The sequence below is a fragment of the Poecilia formosa genome, unplaced genomic scaffold, assembly GCF_000485575.1.
Source record: "Poecilia formosa unplaced genomic scaffold, Poecilia_formosa-5.1.2 Scaffold92, whole genome shotgun sequence".
Classification (NCBI taxonomy): Eukaryota; Metazoa; Chordata; class Actinopteri; order Cyprinodontiformes; family Poeciliidae; genus Poecilia; species Poecilia formosa.
This window is the reverse complement of record NW_006800031.1, coordinates 162,701-182,115: the sequence shown is the minus strand read 5'-3', so window position 1 is coordinate 182,115 and position 19,415 is coordinate 162,701. Positions and strand designations below refer to the sequence as shown.

At 39.1% G+C, this 19,415-nt stretch overlaps 1 protein-coding gene across 1 annotated transcript; it reads left to right on the top strand.

Moving 5' to 3' along the window:
- Positions 1–5,418: 5,418 nt before the first annotated feature.
- LOC103142052 (glutamate-rich protein 3) lies at positions 5,419–18,940 on the top strand. The gene is made up of 11 exons (XM_016674209.1): positions 5,419–5,545; positions 5,636–5,746; positions 6,467–6,661; positions 7,225–7,405; positions 8,766–8,949; positions 9,156–9,253; positions 9,416–9,796; positions 10,966–11,139; positions 11,483–11,682; positions 15,417–15,640; positions 16,540–18,940. Exons 1-11 carry the CDS (start codon positions 5,438–5,440, stop codon positions 17,141–17,143), a joined length of 2,460 nt encoding a protein of 819 aa, XP_016529695.1. The 5' UTR covers positions 5,419–5,437; the 3' UTR covers positions 17,144–18,940.
- The last annotated feature ends 475 nt before the right edge of the window (positions 18,941–19,415 follow it).

Sequence of the window (19,415 nt, the reverse complement as noted above, 5' to 3'; positions counted from 1 at the left end):
GCGCTTTGGGCTTCTGATGTTCAGTATAGGCTATTATTACACAGAGAAGGCAGGAAAATTAGAAAATCTAAAAGGCTACAGTGAAAAGTGGAACACAGGATGACTGCTAAGTGATTAAACCTGCCCCCCGATAGCAGATAATTACATAAGCTGTCTGTAAAATGCTTTGATCACTTCCAAGCTCTCGCTGCTGTCTCTCCTGCGTATTTCCTTGTTGCTAATTGATGACATTTACAAACCTCGACCCTCAAAGATGCCGCGCTGTGACAAAAGACAAATCGCAGCTCCTGCAAAGCTCGCCTCGCATAATGCTCCCCCATTCCAGGATTGTGCAGGGCGGAGGTGTGTGACGAACCAGCAACAAACTGACACATTTCATCAGTGAACATGGCAGGGAGCAAACGTTGTGCTGCCAAGCCAAATACGCTCAGACCCCCTATCAGTTTATGAATGTAATGGATCCAGCAGGCAGGCTGAGAGCATGGCCTCCAGAGGCTCTTTGAATATGCCACAGCACATAAGAAACTGCATAGAGCTTGTAAGCGCTCGGCAGGCCAGGCTTTTTTTGGAGGCAGCTGAGGCCCACAGTGCACAGTACAACCATTTAGACAGCTTACAGAGGAAATGTCTTAAAAAAGAGCAGGTCTCTCTGACAAAGGGTTGAAAAGTAGCTATTATATAAATGATGATGCCAGGAAAAACCTCTTTTAGACCATAAGTGCTGGTGGACACGAAACAAAAGCTTCATATCTGAGATGTTCTTTAGGTTTTATTTTAGATAGAAAACAGAAAAAAAAAAAAGTTTTGTTTTACTTAGTAGCAGTGGTATTTATTGTGCCAAGGTGGAACATTTTCTGCTGATGTTTTAAAAATGTTTTGGGCAGCATTCATAAAACTGTTTCTCAAACCTTTGCCTATTAGGAACCACAACTATACTGTTGGTCATGGTCCTCTGGTATTTGCATGTAAAGTTCTTATGGAAAGCAAGCAAAGTAACTCCTCAAAGACTTTAAAACAGGAAGAACCACGACATGGAAAAAGCCACGTAAAAATGCAAGAGACCAAGAAAGGAATAAAGTTCAAAAAGTAATTTTGAACAGCCACAAAATAACCATGAACAGGGATAACAAAAACAACAAAAACAAAGAAACACAACCCACACAATAGTAATGTGTTACTCTACTGAACTGAACTGAACTAAATAACACCTATGAAGGACAGAAATACAAAGAATTTAAAAGAAAAACAGAGAGAAGTGACCAAAATAAAGCCTCCAAGTGACAAAATAGCCAAGAAATGCAGGGCAGGGAAAATAACTTCAGAAAAAGAGAGGTTTAACAGTGAACAACAGTAGAGGTGCGAAATACAGGAACGAAGGTCCAGCCAGTGTGCCATATTAACATAATGACATAGCAACACCTAGGATTAAGCAGCACACCTTAACCCAGTGGTTTCCAAACTATTTCTCCTGGGCTCCCCCAGTGGTTTCCAAACTATTTCTGGGCTCCCCCTATGGCTTACAAATAGCTGTCTGGTGAACAATGTGTGAGCGAAGGGGGTTGGGGTGGATTCTTAGAGACTCCCTGTTATATTCAGCCACGACTCCAGATGAACAAGGGGGGGAATCAACTTTTTGGGGAGCAAAATGAATCGTAGCTGAACATAGACAACAACACCAGTAGCCTAAGCTACTTGTTAACAAGCTTAAGGTGCTGTATTATTAGTTAGTCATCTTTTAGCCAACATTACCTGCATCCAACAGCTTTACTCAACTCAGTTTGTTAGTTTGGAGGGAAAAACTGTGAAAAGTTCTTTGCGTTTTGCTGGTTTGCTGCCATGATTTTAACACACCTGCGTAGCTCTGCACAGCAGCAGCAGGTGTCCTTCTGCTGCACAGGTTTAAAGGTGGCTCAGAAAAAGAGGTTACCACAAGTTAACAATGGATTAAACAGGTTTAACTGCTGATAAAAGTGACAGAGGACACAGACATGGGTCGTGTGGAAGCCTCTACTGTATCAAATTGACATAGGAATAACAGAGAGTTGGCCATTCTAAGGTAAAAACCCAGCGTATACAGTGTTCCATCCAGACAGCTTCCCGCGCCCCCCCTGCAATGGCACGGCGCCCCAACTAGGGGGCGCGCCTCACAGTTTGGGAACCTCTGCCTTAACCTGACCCAGGAGAAAGATCCATTACAACAGAAGACATTCTGTCCTGTTCCGGGACCCAGCAGTCCTCACTGACTGCAAACCTGCTGCCCAAGAATCACACACCATAAAGTAGTGGAGAGACTCTTATTGACCCATTAAAAAAAAACAAAAAACAAATAGTGACCTTTTGAATGCAAACAAAATAAAGATGAGTGTAGATTTGCAGAGAAACAAACATGTCAACCACTGGACTATCACTTTGCATGAAGAGAATGAGGAGAGATTAACTGAGGAAAGTTTTGTCATTTTGATGTTACTGATCTACTACACATCTGTAGTGGGAGTGTAATTTCTACTGCAGTCATTTGTTTGGGAATCAAACAAATATCAGATCCAGTCGCTTCAGGATCTCTTCAAAGAAACTAATTTACCTTCTAAAATAGTAATGTGTTACTCAGCTAAACTGAACGAATACAGATTAGCGACAATTTGGCCTTTTTGTATTAGGCGTTATTGTTCTACTCAAATATCCAACCCACACGAAACCACCATCAATCAAAATTTGACATAAAACATTTGTTTTACAAATTAACTTTTAAATGCAAAACACTAAAACAAAACACTGATAATGTGATATTTATTGGATCAGACAGAATGAGAACCAGAATTTTAAATGTTACAGTTCTGTAAGTAAAAGTAGTTATTTTTTTCTTTTCCAAGCATTTTAGGTGATGCAGGCATTACTCTTCAGGCATTACTCGTCAGGCAGAATTAAAGATGCATGAGCAACCAGTGTCGGGACGGCAGCGTCTCGGTGCCAAAGGTGTGCACTGCTCAGGTGTCACCGGTTGGCTGCGTGAGGAGAGCAGAGAACAGGAGATCAGCAGCTGTGCAGGTATCAGATCACCTGGTGCAAAAAGACTCTTTCAGATCCACACTCAGACAAGGCAGCAGGTAAGGCTCTATGCTGTGTGGATTTAACAGAAAAGCATTGAATCAAAGAAGAGACTTAAGGTTGTTATTTTTTCTTTCTTTTTCTTTTAAAGACATGGTCCTTAAAGCTGTTTTCTACTTCTAAGTAAAGAATCTTTGCATTTCTCAGATCAAAGAATGTCATTGGTTTAAAATGATCAGAGTGACTCCTCTTTTAAGATGCAGCCTGTTCCATACATAAGCAGAGCTGCTACAGAAAAGACTCCATCACCTCTGCATTCAAGCCAGGATTTAGACATTTAGTGGAGCGACTGATTCGTTGACCTTGGTGCTCTGGCTGGAGTGTAGCTGTGTTAAAAGTTCAGGCAAGTAATGCAGTCACAAGTCAGGAAGAGTTGAAAAACAAGATGGTTAACTTGATCCTAATATGTATATAAAACTATCATAGGGAGGATGGTCCATCTGTCTTCTCAATAAAACAGGCCAATGTTTCTATACCTTGGAGGCACAAAAATAATAATGCAAACATCATGGAATTTCATTAGTAAGTCCTGTGTCACAGTCATGCATTAGGAGGTGGCCTGACTTTGGAGGTCATTAAAAGCTGTAATAGCTTAGGTTTTCCAGCATTACAAAACCAGTAAATACAACTAATTTACATTTTAAATTGTTGCTATGGAGACTTGGTAACCCTAAGACATTGCATTTCTCTAGGCCTCTTTTATGATTCTCCTCATTGTGCATGGTAGAAAGAAAATCTGTAATCCTCTTGCAGTCGTGTATGTCACAGTTCCAGTTTTAAACTGACGATTTATTGCTTTTCTTCTGACCACATGAAGGAAAGTGTCTATTTTTCTTGCCGTTTCCTGACAGACACACATCTGTCTGACTTAAATGGGATGTTTTCTTATCTTTCCCATGTTAAAGAGTGACCATAAAGAGAAAAACACATTTCTGTTGCATGATATTTATACCACAGGGAATGTTCCTTGTAGCTCTGAATGTGACATCATATGACTGTAATTACAAATATATTTCTTTTAGGACTTTATGCGTATCTTTACCTTGTGTTGGCAAGAACGGTGACTTGCACTGTAGCGCTGCCTGCTGTCTGTTTTTCCAGAATCCCTCAGTCCAGATACAATTATTAGGTTTCATGTTCCGCATCTCAATGTCAGGCTGCAAAAGGAACAATGGAGGCTTGTTAGTGAGAAGTGAAAAAAAAACCCCCAAAGATCACTGTCATCTCAATATATGCTTTCTGTGGAGTTTTTCTTTAACACATTGGGTGCCACAGAGCAGCTATTATGCCTGAATGAATTCGCTGAGCTGCAGGATCACAGCGGCCCCTCAGCTCAGGTGTGAAGAAGAAGACTAAATCCATTTTCACCCTCAAACACTAATCTCATGACTTCACCTCAATCTGCTTGAGTGAATTACTTTCCACATCGTACCCCGACCGGGAAAATCTATTCTGTCCTCTGTTGGTTCAGTGTTTGTAATAGATACCAGATAATCACTTCGTCATAGGCGACATCTGTACAAATCAGCATGGTAACTCAAAAAAACAAAAAAGTTTCACAAATATAAATGAGAAAGCATAATTTTATCCTGTCAGATAAATAAATAACTACCTAACCAATAAGTATGTTTTTATTTCTATGCAATAATCAAAATTTAACATTTTAATGTTTTTGTAGCTCTAATTTACAACAATTTATTTGTTTTTAGTCAGTTAATTTATTTCTTTAAAAATTTTTCTTAATGTTTTTTATTGATTTCCCAGCACATGCAGCCATTTTGAAGTCTAGTTAAGATTTTTGTAATAATTTTGAGTAATAATTTTGAGTGTGAAATATTTTATCTAAAAATGTCCTTCCTTATCTGACAAAGCAAAACTTGAATGTATTCCTATCCAGATAATAGGTAAACATATTGCTGTGAAAAAGTATTTGCCTTATCACAAATTTCTTCAGCTTTTACATTTTAGATGCTGCAAACCATCGAATAACTGCAGATTATCATTTGCGGTAACTGACAACAAGCGTTTTATTTTAATTGAGCCACTAAACGGTTTTAAAGCATCATAGATCATCTATATCATCTCTTTAAGGAGCTTTTTTCCCCCATAATAAATTAATTCATCATTTACAAATAGCTTTTTCAGACTTTACTATGATATTAGAATGTATTTGTTGACTACTTTGTGTCTTTCTCATATGTAAATTTCACATCTGATTCAGATATTAGGAGAGAACCTTTCAAAACTCTCCAGGATGTCGGTATTGACAAATGATTTTAGTGTTCTATAAAATAAAAATATTCATATGCATCGGTCTCAGACTCGGTTTGTGATGGAGACAAATCAGAACAAGTCAATGAGAAGAACTCGGAGGAACAGCCAGTCTCTTCTTCAGGATCCGTACTACAGGGAAGTTCCTGGAGGACATAGAGACACTCCTGTGAGTCTTCATTAGCATGTTTCTGAACATTTCATCGTCATAGTTAGGAAGATATTTCAATTCATCCTCCACCGTGATTTGTATGTGCAGATCCCAGGAAAGCCAAGAGATGCTAAGATGATTCACTCCATTGCAAGTCTGATCAGGGCAAAGAGCAAACTGCTGCTGCTCGAGAACCCTGATACTGTGGAAATCTACAAGGTAAGTAACACTTATGCAGTTATAAATAAGTTATAAGTTACAGACATTTTTACACTGAAAGTTATATTTTCTTTTCAAGTTTAAAACTGAGTTATGAAGAAGAAGCAACATGCATGCCAAGCAACAGCTAAACGTGTTATGCAAAAGTCTAGAGCCACGTCAGTGTTTTCTTTTTTTGCAACATTTTAATGATCCTGACTAATAATGTAATGTTTTATCATTCAATGAATATAATCTGGGAAACAGAAAAAAATGCTGTCCTGTAATCAAAATAGCACTTTGTTTTACTTTAATTTCCTTTTTATTGCTTACATACAAATGCTTCTTGTGTTTTTAAGGGCAATATCGATTTAGGCTGTATTTAAAAACAAAAGCAATGCCCTTCTTCATTTTAATGTAATTTCTGCAGTACCATCCATTACCTTTGAGAGGCGCCAGAGTACAGGACGCCCATATGGTTAAAAAGAAATGAACAAACAACTGTAAAGGCTGGTTAGCTAAAATAAAATGCACTTTTCCTGACATATTGAGGAAAAACATTATTGAAGAATCCAGTTAACATGAAACAGATATAAAGGCATGAGGAGAGGTTTGACAGTGCTGAAAGATTTCTTATTCAGAAACTTTAGCGGTTCTGTGCACAATCAAGGCGATAGTCATCAGACCTTTGCAAACTTTTAAAAAAAGCTCTCTTTATTTGTTTGTGTATGCTGGATTTAGCTGAAGGATCCCACAGCTGATACCAGAAAGTCGACAAGAGGTGACCTTTATCTTCCAGCCATCTCAAAAAAAGCTCCAAGCCTGAACTCACTCAGCAGAGCTCTGAGTCAGTCCTGCCCTTATCTGTATGACAAACGGAGAGGATCCTTCTCATCAGTTACTTCACAGAGAACAAGAGTTCACACAGAAAAACAGGTGAAGTGACTGTTTATCAGATTCATGCTGAAAAAGATTTATATATACTGTTATGTACTAACCAGTCACTTTATATCTCTTCCACTGATCACACAGTAAATTAGATGATTTATGTATCTTTCAATTCCAGATGGACTAAACTTTCATTAGAAACTGCTGATCTGTTGTGATTTATACACACAGCTATTTCTTTGGTGACAGAGAAGGTTTTAAAAAAATGTAGCCTGGTCCGGTGATTCTTGAATTTAGCAGTGATAATCTGATTGCTAGGTCAGATTTTGATGCTGATAACATAAAAGCATGGCTCCATCCTGCTGTGTATCAACATTTAAGACTGCTACAGCTCAGACTGAGTTCATTGTATTTCAGTGAACTCCACAATAAAACAGTTATCATGACCTAATGCCTAATGATGCATTGGTGATCTTTTGGAGCTGATACAACCCTTATCTGTCAAAGCATAGTGTTTTAACTCATTTGTTCTGCTTTTAACATATCAACTTTGAGAACAACATCTTCACTTACAGCACATATGCAAGTATATGAATTATCTTTCTTTATAGCAGAGCAACCTAAAGGCCCAAAAGGAGGCAAAGAAGTCCAACGTGACAGTGACTATGACCTACCTAGGACCAAGTCAGCGACGGTCACTCTCAAAGTCCACCAAGGATGAACTGAAGGTGCTTCAGCAAGTCAATGGAGGAGAAAATCTCTGTGTCTTTAAGGGCCTTGTTAGCGCAGGAGGTAATATACAAATCTCTTGTAATTTTGGATAAATTGAAACTGTTGTTAATTATTTAAGATGAAACAGATTCAAAAGCTAATGCAATATGTTACAAGTCCAGATTTTCCCTGAATAACTGCTAAGGTTTGACTAGTATGGGTTTGCTTAGAAAGATCATTGGTTCTCTGCATCATTTGTATGATTCTGCTTTATTCTTTATTTCCTCCTTTCTAACATGCCACCTTTCAAATTACTCATCAGTTATCTGTTATAAAACCTTTTGTGCTTACAGCTATTTAGATGCTCTTTTTAAATTTGCTGTTGCTTTTGTTTTTTTCCACTAACTTTGGTAACTTTCGCTCAGTTGTTTCTCATTCTACCAGTCTCAGGTGTTTCCATCAAAGTCTACTTTACTTAACAAGACATAAAGATGCCAGCATAGAGTTAGTGTTTTCGATTGTGTCCACATGATTTGGCTGTAAGTTTCCTTAACACCAGACTAAGACCGGACCTCAGGATTAAAATCCACCAGAGTGTGGATGATGATCTCTGCAGGGCCTCAGGAAAGCGTTCTGGGGAGCATAAAGATCGTAATCCACTCTCCATTAAGCGGGAGGGATTGTGAGAGTTCCTTGAGTGTTTTGAGCTTTCACTAAGTGTTTGTGGAGGTGCATCGCTGCAGACTGGTTTTAAGAGTATCTGAAGCTGCAGCACCTGTTGAGTAATCTATAATTTTCACAACAACTCAATAAAAAGCGCTGTGCCCAGGTTTCTTACATAGAAATCGGCATGTGTTTCATTCCCGTGTAGTAAGGTTCACATTTGTTAAGAAGACATCCAAATTGCAAAAAATAGGTTGATTCTGGGGGACTGAAAGAAACTGAGTTTTTCAGACTGCAGAGAAAATGCAAACTGGACACATGCAATGCTGTCAAACAGACATCCTGGCATCCTATTTAGCAATGAAGAGGAGAGAGGAGGAGAACATACAAGAAGCAGATGATATACTGCAATACAATACTGGGATGGCCTTTAATACTGAGCAAACAGAAGGAAGTCAGGGAAAGCAGCAGGAAAAACATCGATGCTGAGCAACCAGAGACCTGTCCGAAATCATGACAGGGAAATGAATTCTACAAATTTGCTGCAATGTTTGAATATTTCTAACAATCCTAGATGCCATTCGATTGACTTAGTCTGATGTGACAGAGCTTTGATATACGCCTACTGAAATATTGAAATAAACCCAGTAAATACCTTGAATCTACAGAGTAAAGAATATAGCTGCTCCTGTATTGATGGAATTGGGAGACCTTCAGTTTTAACCAAAGGTTGAAATATTACTTTAAGTCTTACATTTGGTCCACTTTTATTTTTCAGAGCAGTTTCAGTTTGTGTCTCAGAGGCACAGAGGTTTCCCCTTCAGCGCCAGCTTGTTTGTCAACGGCATGGTGGTGGCTCGGATCAGCTCCTGCTGTGAGTACCGCTACGCTCCCGGCTTTCAGCAGGGCAGGAAAAGCTACTTCAGACTGAGCTGGCTGGCTGGTGGGACCCCCTGCTACAGGTCAGGTTTCATCCTACAGTCAAGGTTCAGCCATATGTTGGCAGAAATTTAAAATTAGTACCAGTGGAAACAAAGTGGGCAAATCCAACTCTAGACATTTGGGAACAAGAGAGAAAGACTGCTTAAAAAAAGCAATGGTAGTGATGATGGTGGCACAGGGGAGGAAATATGACTTATGATGAAAGCACATTTTTCATCTTTTTCAGATGCACTGGTCTCCGAAACAAATACAGCTCCTGCCAACAGCTGAACAACGGCACAAAGGAAAACTTAATTCTCCCTCTCGAGCAGAACACTGGCAATGGTACAAAGCCTGGAAATGAGTGTCTCCATTTTCTATTACTTCCCAAAGCTTATTCATCAATATTTTTTGACATTGCGCCCACTCCTGGGTTTCAGAGGACTAGTCTAAATAAAAAAAATCTACCACAAAGACTTATTTTTTTTCATTTTGTCTCCCATAAAGGCACCATCGAGTCGTGTCCATCATCCCCTCTTTTTATCCCAGCCAAACCTGAGAAGATATCGGTGAGGAGAACTAGAAAACACGTCAAGGAACGCAACGGAGGATCCACTGACAGCGAAGAGGCTGTTTTTTCTGGGATGAAAGAAAAATTCAGGAGGAAAAAACGCAAGGGTCAAACCGATCAGAAAGAGAGCAAAGGAAAGACAGGTGGGAAAAGCAGAGGGGAAGATGAGCAAGGCGGCAAGGGCTCAGAGAGATCAACTGGCTCTGAACAATCTGAAGAGCAGACAGGACAGAAACCCAACCACTCAAAAACAATGGGGAAAGCCACTAAGCCGCAGACAGAACAGCTGCCATCAAACAAGACAAGTAAAACCGTTGGTGAGCGCTGGGTCATTCCTGTTGGTTTCATTACTGTGAAGCAGAATGAAAAAGGTGTCAGAGCCAAACACTTTGGCAGTGAAACTAGTGTTTGTATTTTTGACCTCAACATTTAGTTTACATCAGTTATAGAAGCACAAAAATCAATTTGCTAAAACCAAACGTGAATGTAACAGTGCTGACTTTATGTTTTTTTTAAAGAGTTCAATGCTGCTAGCCGGTCATCTTGGCAAAAGTTCATTTTATTTATTCTTTATAAAGCTATAATTTGTCCAAATTAAATGTTTTGGGCTTAAAATTCAAATGTTATGGATTTTGGACATGACTGACTTACACTTTGCGATTTTGTACTTGACCTGTGACCCAAATTGATCAAAGTATTTCTTTTTAAATTGTTCAATTCAGTCTGACATAATTGGTATAAACTTGTGAAGTTGATCAAATTTGTTCTTTCAAAGAACTGACCACATGTTCTCATTGGGTTTAGTGTTGAAAATGTTCTCACCACACATCCAAAAATTTAATGCTTCATCTGTCATCCTGATCAGAGCTCCATCACACTTTAAAATCCTCAGATGATTATTACATTTTTACCTAATATGATGCGATGACACCACTCTTTCTTCATGACATTGTTCTTGGGCAGAATTATTGAGCTCATTGTTTTGGATGAGAAGCAATCCAATATGAACGATTCACTTGTGGGATGACACGGGTCAGACAATGCTCATCATCTCTTGCCTGGAAAAAATGGTTTTCCAGATGCTGCTGAACTATAAACTTGTTCAAAAAGTAAAGTTTTAATTCCTGCAGTCAGAGTCCAAAGTGCTCTGTTAGGAAAATATGGAAAATCTCTAATGTATCTTGATTATTGAGGGATTTACAAAACAGCTAAAGTAGGAGAAATATGATCTTTCTTTTTTATTATCGTCAAAACTCTTCCAGAAAGGTTTTTGGATCAGCCAAAAACTTTTAATCCAAATGCATTTGGTGGACTTCCTGACAGTAAAGAATCACAGTCGTCCAGCCTTAAAGCAACAAATGCATAGACTAGTTTTACAGTGTCACCCCTGGACAGGAGGTGTAACTCAACCCAACAAGATTTGTGCATGTGTTATTTCTCTTTAATGGTTTTACAATAAAAGAAGAAGAGCATTTGTTTTTAAAAGAGTCATTGCAGGGTGAGGAGGGACTGACGAAGCAGAACAGGAAGGAGCAGAGAGACCTCAAGTCAGATGGGAAAACCAGCGATGGGGGAAGACTGAAGGACTTCTACAAAGAATGTGTGGAAATGAGTGCTGAATTGAACCAGAGCCCAAGCAAACACTGGTTCAAGGCAAACAGTGAGTACAGACTATACATAACAGCAGAATTAAAATGAGTCCCTCTGGAGAGCTGTAACTCATTTACGTAACACAATTTGGGGGAGAAAAAATGACTGAATTTGCAAGAAGCACGCTGAGCAGCGTCTGCTTGAAGGAAGATTGATGATGTGTGGGAGAGATTATACAGATGTTGCCTACACAGACATACATATTCCCATATCTATAAATCTAAACTGTTTCACTTTCTCTTTTGCTTAATGGATGCACAAACTGAACATTATTAGTTTGACTCTCGTATGTAAATCTTGTGTTCCTTTCACGCGGTTTTATCACCCATTAGTTGCTCGATTCTCTCTTTAAGTCCTAGAGAGGTGCCGGCTTCAGAAGAGGCTGTCGTCATCATGCCCCAAAGCTCAGAACTCCGATGTGGAGCTGAGTGCGGAAAGTGACACAGTACTGCAGCCTGATGGAGAGCTAGCGGAGGAGGAGGAGGAGGAGCACACTGCAGGCCAGGATGCTGCCAAACAGGAGCCTGTTCAAGAACAAGACCTGCAGGCACAGGTGTGTGTCCAACACAGATCCACTGTGGAGAGAACCTGTGTTTCTGCCAGAAGCCTTAAAATTACAAGCACTGGCTGTGCCAGATGACCACATTTTGGAATTACTGCATGCAGGCATTTGCATTGTTTTTTTAGACTGTGAAATGCAGTTAAAACAACAGCCCTCCAAACTAAAACACATTTAGTTTTTTAGTGTTCTGATGTCATTTGCACCTACATATTTCCCTGATGCATGAAATCCAGATTTCCCTTCACCTGTAAAGTATTTCTTGTAGGTTTCTTCCCCTAACTGCTGGCTTTATATCCGTGAAGAACAACATTTATTATTTAGCAACACTTTTTGTGATTTATTGTTCTGAAGTAGACTTTGGCTTCTCCTGGATTCCAAAATGAATCAAAATTTGTTTTCTTATCGTCTGTGGAAAGCAATTCAAGTCGATACTCATCAGAATTTTCTAAATCCATGATCGTACCACCACCGTGTTTTATTGATGGTTCTAATGTTGTCAGAACCAGGAAGTACATTCTTTCTAAAACATTAATGATTCCTGCTTGTCTGTTTAACAACACTTCTTCCACATCTGCCCCAACATATAACAAAATGTTCTTTTGTGCATACAGACTTGTAATCAATTATTTTAAAATTAGATTTTCCTTGTAGACTCATTAACTTTTATCATTGACTTTTATCTGTAGCGATTTTTGTTGACGCTTTCTGGTGAGGATAAACGGCGGTCTTGAATTTTCTGAGCTGATTTGCTGTGTGTTTATGAAGATGGTTTTCTCTGGCTGATGAGCATCAACATCTCTTAAAACCTCTTACAAGCTCGTTTAGTTGAGTCTTGATGATGTGATCGATTGCTGTTCTGTAGATAAATCAGGGCAGCCACTCACATCTAAAGGTCATCCCATTGATCGGGCTCGCTCATTTATTCTAATTGCACCTTTGACTTAATCATCAAGACGAATGCTTACACCTCCTCATCACATATGGGTTCCTGTAATGCGCAACAGCACCAAGGTTCAATAATTAAAAATGATTGCATTACCATGGAATATGCTTTAGTTAATACCCTCATGTTTCTTACATCAAGGTTTCTGTTTGCATCCATCAATGTTAAACTGGCACATTATCAGCAAGAAGTGGTTGAAGAGTGAAGCTCAGATGGGAAAGAAGGGAAAGAAAACATAGAAATAAAATGAAAACTTTGCTTCTTCAGAAGTTTGAGAGAGTATTTTTGAAAAGTGGTGGGTAATAAAAAGAAAGGGAAGCAAATAATTGACATAAGTGGAATCGGTAAATTTTTTATAAACATTATGTGTTTTTGTGAGATGGAAATCTCAGAGAAACAAACAAAAGTCTTCAGAGCGTAACTCCAGGCCTGTGCAACGTGGAGCTTTGTAAACATGTTTCTTATAAGTCGTAATAAATTACTTTGCTTTAGTGCCGTTCTGTTTTATTGCTGAACATAAAGTTTGCACCATCGTAACTTTGTTGATGCATGAGTTGCTTATTAAAAGGATTCCAATAAGAAAATAGTTTGTAAATCAGGGATGGTTAAACATCATATTTATAGGACATGATGCTTATGGACGGTGGACATGGTGGACTCTCATATTTCACTGGAGAATTTTACTAGAAACTAATATTTTTTCGCTAGCATCTATAAAAAACATTTTCTTCATTTGCTTACCTAATTGTTTTTCCAAAAAGTCCTGGACATATCATGCAGTAACAAACAATGCATTGTACCAAGTGTCCTCATTAAAAACATCAATACACATCAAATATGTTTCAATGTTCCAGTTAAATGGGTCAAAAGCAACTTTAAACAGATAAATTTTTAGCATTGATTTAAAGGAACTCTGTGTTTCAGCTGCTTAGCAGTTTTCTGGAAGTTTGTTCCCCTCGGTGCTGCTGGGGTTTATGGGGATACAGGAACCAATCAGTATCAGTTAAATCTCCTTCAGGAGTCGATTCCAGCTTTAGGTCAAACATGCTGAGAGCATACTTGCAGACATAAACTATTTGACTTTTATCCTTTGCTCAGACATGAATTCAGAAGGGACAAATGAACCAACTGACACAAAACTGCATTAGCAAAAAATTCAAAGAGCTAGCGACTGTGTCATTCAGTAAATTTGTTTTATATTGCTCTATTCAGTCTTATTATAAACCACAAAAAATATGAACCATTCCCAGCACATTATTTTGCATAAAATGAAACGTATACAATGATGGATATTAATGAAGTGCTTGGACATTTTAGCATCACTTTAAGTTTAATCCTTTCCACCTTATTCTAGAAAATGGCAAACTGAAAACTAATATCCTTACCATTTTCACAAAGGTGTCAAAATTACTTCTAAGATCTCATAAATTCTCTATAAATCCAGGCTACTCTAATTGATAATGTCCATCTGCAGCTGCTTTTGCTGCAAAATATAACAGTTGCAGCAAATGGCCCTTGAACTTTATCTAAGGTGAACAGATCAGGATGTCACATAGATCAGGATGAAAAATCTTCAGCAGTGCCTGGAGAATTCCTCACGCTCTCGCAAAGTGGCCAGGCAGACGTGGCCGACAGCCAGACCATATGTCTCCCCTGGACCCTCTTCTCATCTCTGTATTTAAACCTCCAACATCTGCCTTCCTCATCTCTCTACTCAAGATGCTTTGAAGCTGTGCTGCTTCCTTGTGCATAAACAGTTAAGATCTTATTCTTTGTTTGTTTGCATACAATACACAAATTTATATACATAAGAAGGAGAAGATAATCCACTTTGCAGTGAACTTTGAGAAATTTCTTTCTCTAACATGTCTTCCATTGTTCTCTTTCATTCGACATAATTTCCTGCAGGAAGCAAAATACATAAGTAAATAAGCAAAAAGTGTATATTATGAGGAACCTTTAGTGCCCTGAATGCACAACTGTTGATATATGTCCAAAGTTCAGTGGGAAACTTCTTAATAGAGTTTTGGGTAGCACTTTATTTGAAGGGGGTTGAATAAGACTGACATGCCACTTTTATTAACATGACATAACACATGTCATGAACATGAATAAGCCTTCATGAACCAAGAAATCATCACTGTTTAAACTTTACCTTTAATAACATAAAGTTACCTAATTTTTAAAGTGCAATCAGTAATACTTTTATAACAAATTTATATCAGTAATGATTTCTTGGTTAATGTCAAGTTGTCATAACAAAGACATTTTGAATAATGTCAACTTTGTATTAAAAGTGTCATTATTTACCGAATGACGGTTTATGACAACAGTCATAAATATTCATGAAGGCTTATTCATGTTCATGACAGGTGTTGTGTCATGTTTATTACAGTGTCATTACAGTCTTATTCACCCCCCTTCAAATAAAGTGTTACCGAGTTTTGTCTTGTTTGACTTTCTGATATTTTTCAACTTGTGAAGCTAAATAAGTTTTCTACGCTGCACTTCGGTCTAGTTTCTAGTGCAGATATGTTGGTGTACTTGAAATAATAATATACAAACTTATATTTCCTGCTGAAAAGTTACTTGTAAGGTAGTTCTGTCTTATTTCATGTGTACTAATATATTTCCACTAGAAACTAAATCGAAAATACTTTAAAAGATTTTATTTATTTTTTTTTTGCAGTGTGCCGTTATCTTACGAAAAAGCTAAATGACTTTAGAACACAACATCTTGCCTCAATAATCTAATACCTTTTTTCCTGTGTTGTGAACACAGCTTGATGCCATGATGACGGTGTTGAGCACATCTGATGAGGTTGAGCAGCTGGTTCTGAGGAACACCGAACTGACAGATGACCTTTTGTTCAGTCTTGCGGGGGTTCTGAAGAACAGTCCGTCTGAAGTCACGTTGCTCAATCTCAACCTGAACCTCATCGGCCCCTACGGCGCTCACATCCTGCTGGACGTCCTGAGAGTAAAGCCGCAGGTCCAACGCTTACAGTAAGTCCATGGTTCCACCCACTTGTATTCTATCAGATTAAAATCTGGCGAAGAAATGAATTATCTAAAAATCACAACATGTCATGCAGTCATGAGATTATTTAAAATGGCTTACCCTGACAAAAAAAGACGGTTATATAAATTAAAGAGACAGGGCAAGCATTTCTACAGGCTAACTTTCTTTTTTTTTTATATGAACAGAGATTCCCCTCTATAAACTCACCTCTATAACTTTCTGAGTTATGTCCTTTTTCCACAATAAACAGTCTTGCTACAGCTTTATGTGAATTTATACTGACACAACAAAAAGTGCTTTACATTTACATTGAACCACTCTTTAGCAATGCATACTTTGCTTCCCTGTGCCCAGATATCTCTGTTTTTTTCTAATGTTACATCTTTAAAGAAGAAATGGAAAAAATCTTGATTTCGGACCGGAGTGAGCCATCCTCAAGTTGTCAGCTCTCAGTGTCTTTGTGACACTGATGGCAACAACGTGACTAACCGTCTTATTTAAACTTGGATATGAGCTAATTTGTTGACACAACTAGTCCCTGGAGTTTTTCATTCTTTTCACATTTACATGACTCAGATGCCGGAGAGGGCAGACTTAGCAGTCACAAAACATTTTTTATGAAAACTGTCAGGTCTAAAACTGAGTTAAAAGCAAAACGTCCGTGCTCAAAGCAAATGTTTCGACATATAAACTAAAAATAATTATCAAAACTACTTTTGATTTAAAAAAAATTAAAGTAAAACAAAAAAGAAATTAACCACTCAAATATTTGAAGTTTACTGCAATTGTATTATTATTTGTAACAAAATTTGGAAATAGATAAACATAGGAACATACATTTTTCTGCATCTACTCCTACATTGCTTCTTCTTTATTTTTGCAGCTTGTTTGGGAACAAACTGCGTGACCACGGAGTGCTGACCCTCTTGAGTGGCGTAGCGGAGCTGCAGGATCAAACTGCAGCAGCTGCCGCAGCCGTCTACCAGACACTGCTTTTCCCATTAGAGCAAAATGCGCTGCTGCAGCTCCCCACCGGGTGGAGCTCTTTTAGGGCTTTTACGCTTGTGGAACTGGATATTGGTGGAAATGGCCTCGGCAGCGACGGGGTCAAGGTTTTAGCATCGTACATGAGATCCCACTCACAGCTGCAGTACTTGGGGCTGGCACAAACGCGTAGCGCGGATCTGTCTGCGTGGAAGGAACTTTTCGACAGCCTGAAAGGCAACAACTCTCTGACTCAGATCATCTTAGATGAGAACAATCTGGGGGACCCCGGAGTCAGGCTGCTGGCAGACATGTTGAAAGAGAACACGAGTCTGCGGCAGGTGGACCTCGACAGGAACGGCATCAGCGATGTGGGAGGAAATGACATCATGGGGGCGCTGCTCTGCAGAACTCAGGTATCCCTGACACATCTTAGCCTTGATGAGAACGCCATGAGTGAAGGATTGATGAGCAGGATACAGGAGCAGATAAAATGCAAATAAAACCTGCAAGAGCGACTGAGTGAGGTTGGAAAACACCAAAAAGTTGTGCAGATTAAACAGCCTTGATCCCTGGTGTTCACTGTTTGATGACAGATGAACAAGCTGACTCATTTGATTTGTTTTATCATCAAACACATACACTCACACAAATGTCTGTTCCTTCCTTTAAGTGGGTGGCCTTCCGAAGAAACGCTGCCTCTCGGTTTAGTGCAGGCAGGTAGTGTAGGAGGTCTGTTTGCTTTTGAGCCGCGCTGCGGTGTGGAGGCATTTTCAAAGACGTTTCAATGAACTGAACCTTTCTTCTGTGCAGCGAGGTTACATCTGCACCTTCACCTTCCCAGCAGCATGCCCCCTTGCGACTCAACACCCACCTCTTCTAAAACCGACTTCATCGCGGGGCTCACCGCTCCCTCTGTCGTTTTTTATTGAATAATTTGCTACCTCTTCACCAAAAAGAAACCGCTATGAATCATTCCACCCACAATATTTACGAGTGGATGACTTACCCGCAGCATTTCCACCTCAGAACTTTACAGCAGTGGTCAACACATGCCGATCTTCACTCCTCCATATCAGAAGATTGGTACAGACGGCAAAGCCGTGGCACATCACCAACCCTCATTTACTTCTTCTTGTCTTTTCACGTGCTAGACAGAGCTTCTATTCAGAGGGCGACGGAGAAAAAAAAAAGACAAAACTGGGGAGAATTTATGTGAATCTCAAGGCCATCATCTCATTGTTCCATCATCACAGACATTCTGAGAATAACTGTACCTGTGATCAAAGCTTGTCAGGGTGGTAATTATCTCGTCCTCTCAGGGCTGCCGTCGGTGAATCTGCCGAAACCAACCCGTCCATATTTCATCTGCAGTCTTAGCAAATTCCTTTCTGTGGAGCCCTGATAAAGATGCCTCCAGAAGGATGACAGATAAATGAGACTGACGTTTCTGAAGATCGCATCCACGCTTTGCTGTTTTAGACGGAGCTTCTGTTTGGGATGTCACAAGGTGCCATGAAAAAGTTTCTGCCTCCTTAACGGTTTGTTTTTTCAGCTTTTTAAAACCACTTAAATGTTTCAGATCAAACTGATTTTACAGTCTGACCAAAATGACCAGAGTAAAAATAAAATGGACAAATCAACAATTCCTCTACTAGGAGGCTTCAGGTAGCTTGGTTTAGACCAATACTCTGTTCTTCACAGTCGTCATTTGAAAACTGCATGTTGTATTTCACCAAATACTTATTCAAGACACTGTACATTTCTCAGCCTAGGAAATTTGTCACGACACAGATTTTTTTCCCCTAACTTTTTACTATTTTAAGGCCTCTGAACCCACATTTGAATTAAAGAAAGAGGTACACCATTAAGCCTGGATAAGCACAGGCTGGTAAACTGGACCTGCCCTGTAATTCAAAGACTCTTTTGGTTGGGGCGTTGTGCGTCTCTGTTACAACTGAACCTCACATCACTGATCCCATTGTCTGTCTCCTAATGTACTTGAAAGAAATCCTGCAGCATCACAAGCTTCTTTCAGCTACTTTTCAAAGAACAAGACCTTCAACCACAAAGACTCAATCTGGAAGGAATTTTCTGTGCGCTGTTCAGCCACCTGAGGTTGTTCAGTCTGTCCGTTTATTGTGGAACAATGAAGTTAAATGCACAGTTCATTGGTTTTCTGCAATTTCCGTGCTACTAGTGAATAAATGCCTTAAAACTTTGAAAAGAGAATGGATTATTTATCCTGTTACATGGTAAATCCCTTGTTTGTGCAAACACCCTGAGCCAATAAAGCTGTTTCTAATTCTTCTGAGCAGGCTGCAGCTGATACACAGGACTTCATTTTCAGGTAACTGATACTTCGCTAGAAGCAAGCTGCAAAATAAAAAAAAGGTCTTGGAAATTGAGTTTCTTGACTCTGACTGAAGGCAAAAATAAAACAAATAAAGTGAACAATGGTTCACTGTCCAGACTTTGTTTAGGTTTTCAGGGCAGGGTGATGTAATTTATTCTCACTCAACTCAAAGGTCAGTGTCTGTTTGCTGAACTGGTTCTTTTTTTCGTGTCCTTACAAACTCAGTTTTTGGATGAATAATGGTGCGCTTCAACATCTTTAGTTAGTTTGCAGAAATCCTTTTGGCGTGAGGAAGATCATTCTTGACAGAAGTTTAATCTGCAGATGGAGGTAACTTTAAAATGGGTAAACAGACATTGGATTCCACAACCATGTTTATGACATCATCTTATGTTATACATACAATAAGAAATACTATT

What these genes read in the sequence shown, in the direction of transcription:
- LOC103142052 (XM_016674209.1), top strand. Translation starts at nt 5,438, where the DNA reads ATGGAGACAAATCAGAACAAGTCAATGAGAAGAACTCGGAGGAACAGC. An exon ending in ATACTGTGGAAATCTACAAG is followed by an intron (nt 5,747 to 6,466) that starts GTAAGTAACACT and finishes TGCTGGATTTAG; the next exon opens with CTGAAGGATCCCACAGCTGA. An exon ending in GGGCCTTGTTAGCGCAGGAG is followed by an intron (nt 7,406 to 8,765) that starts GTAATATACAAA and finishes TTTATTTTTCAG; the next exon opens with AGCAGTTTCAGTTTGTGTCT.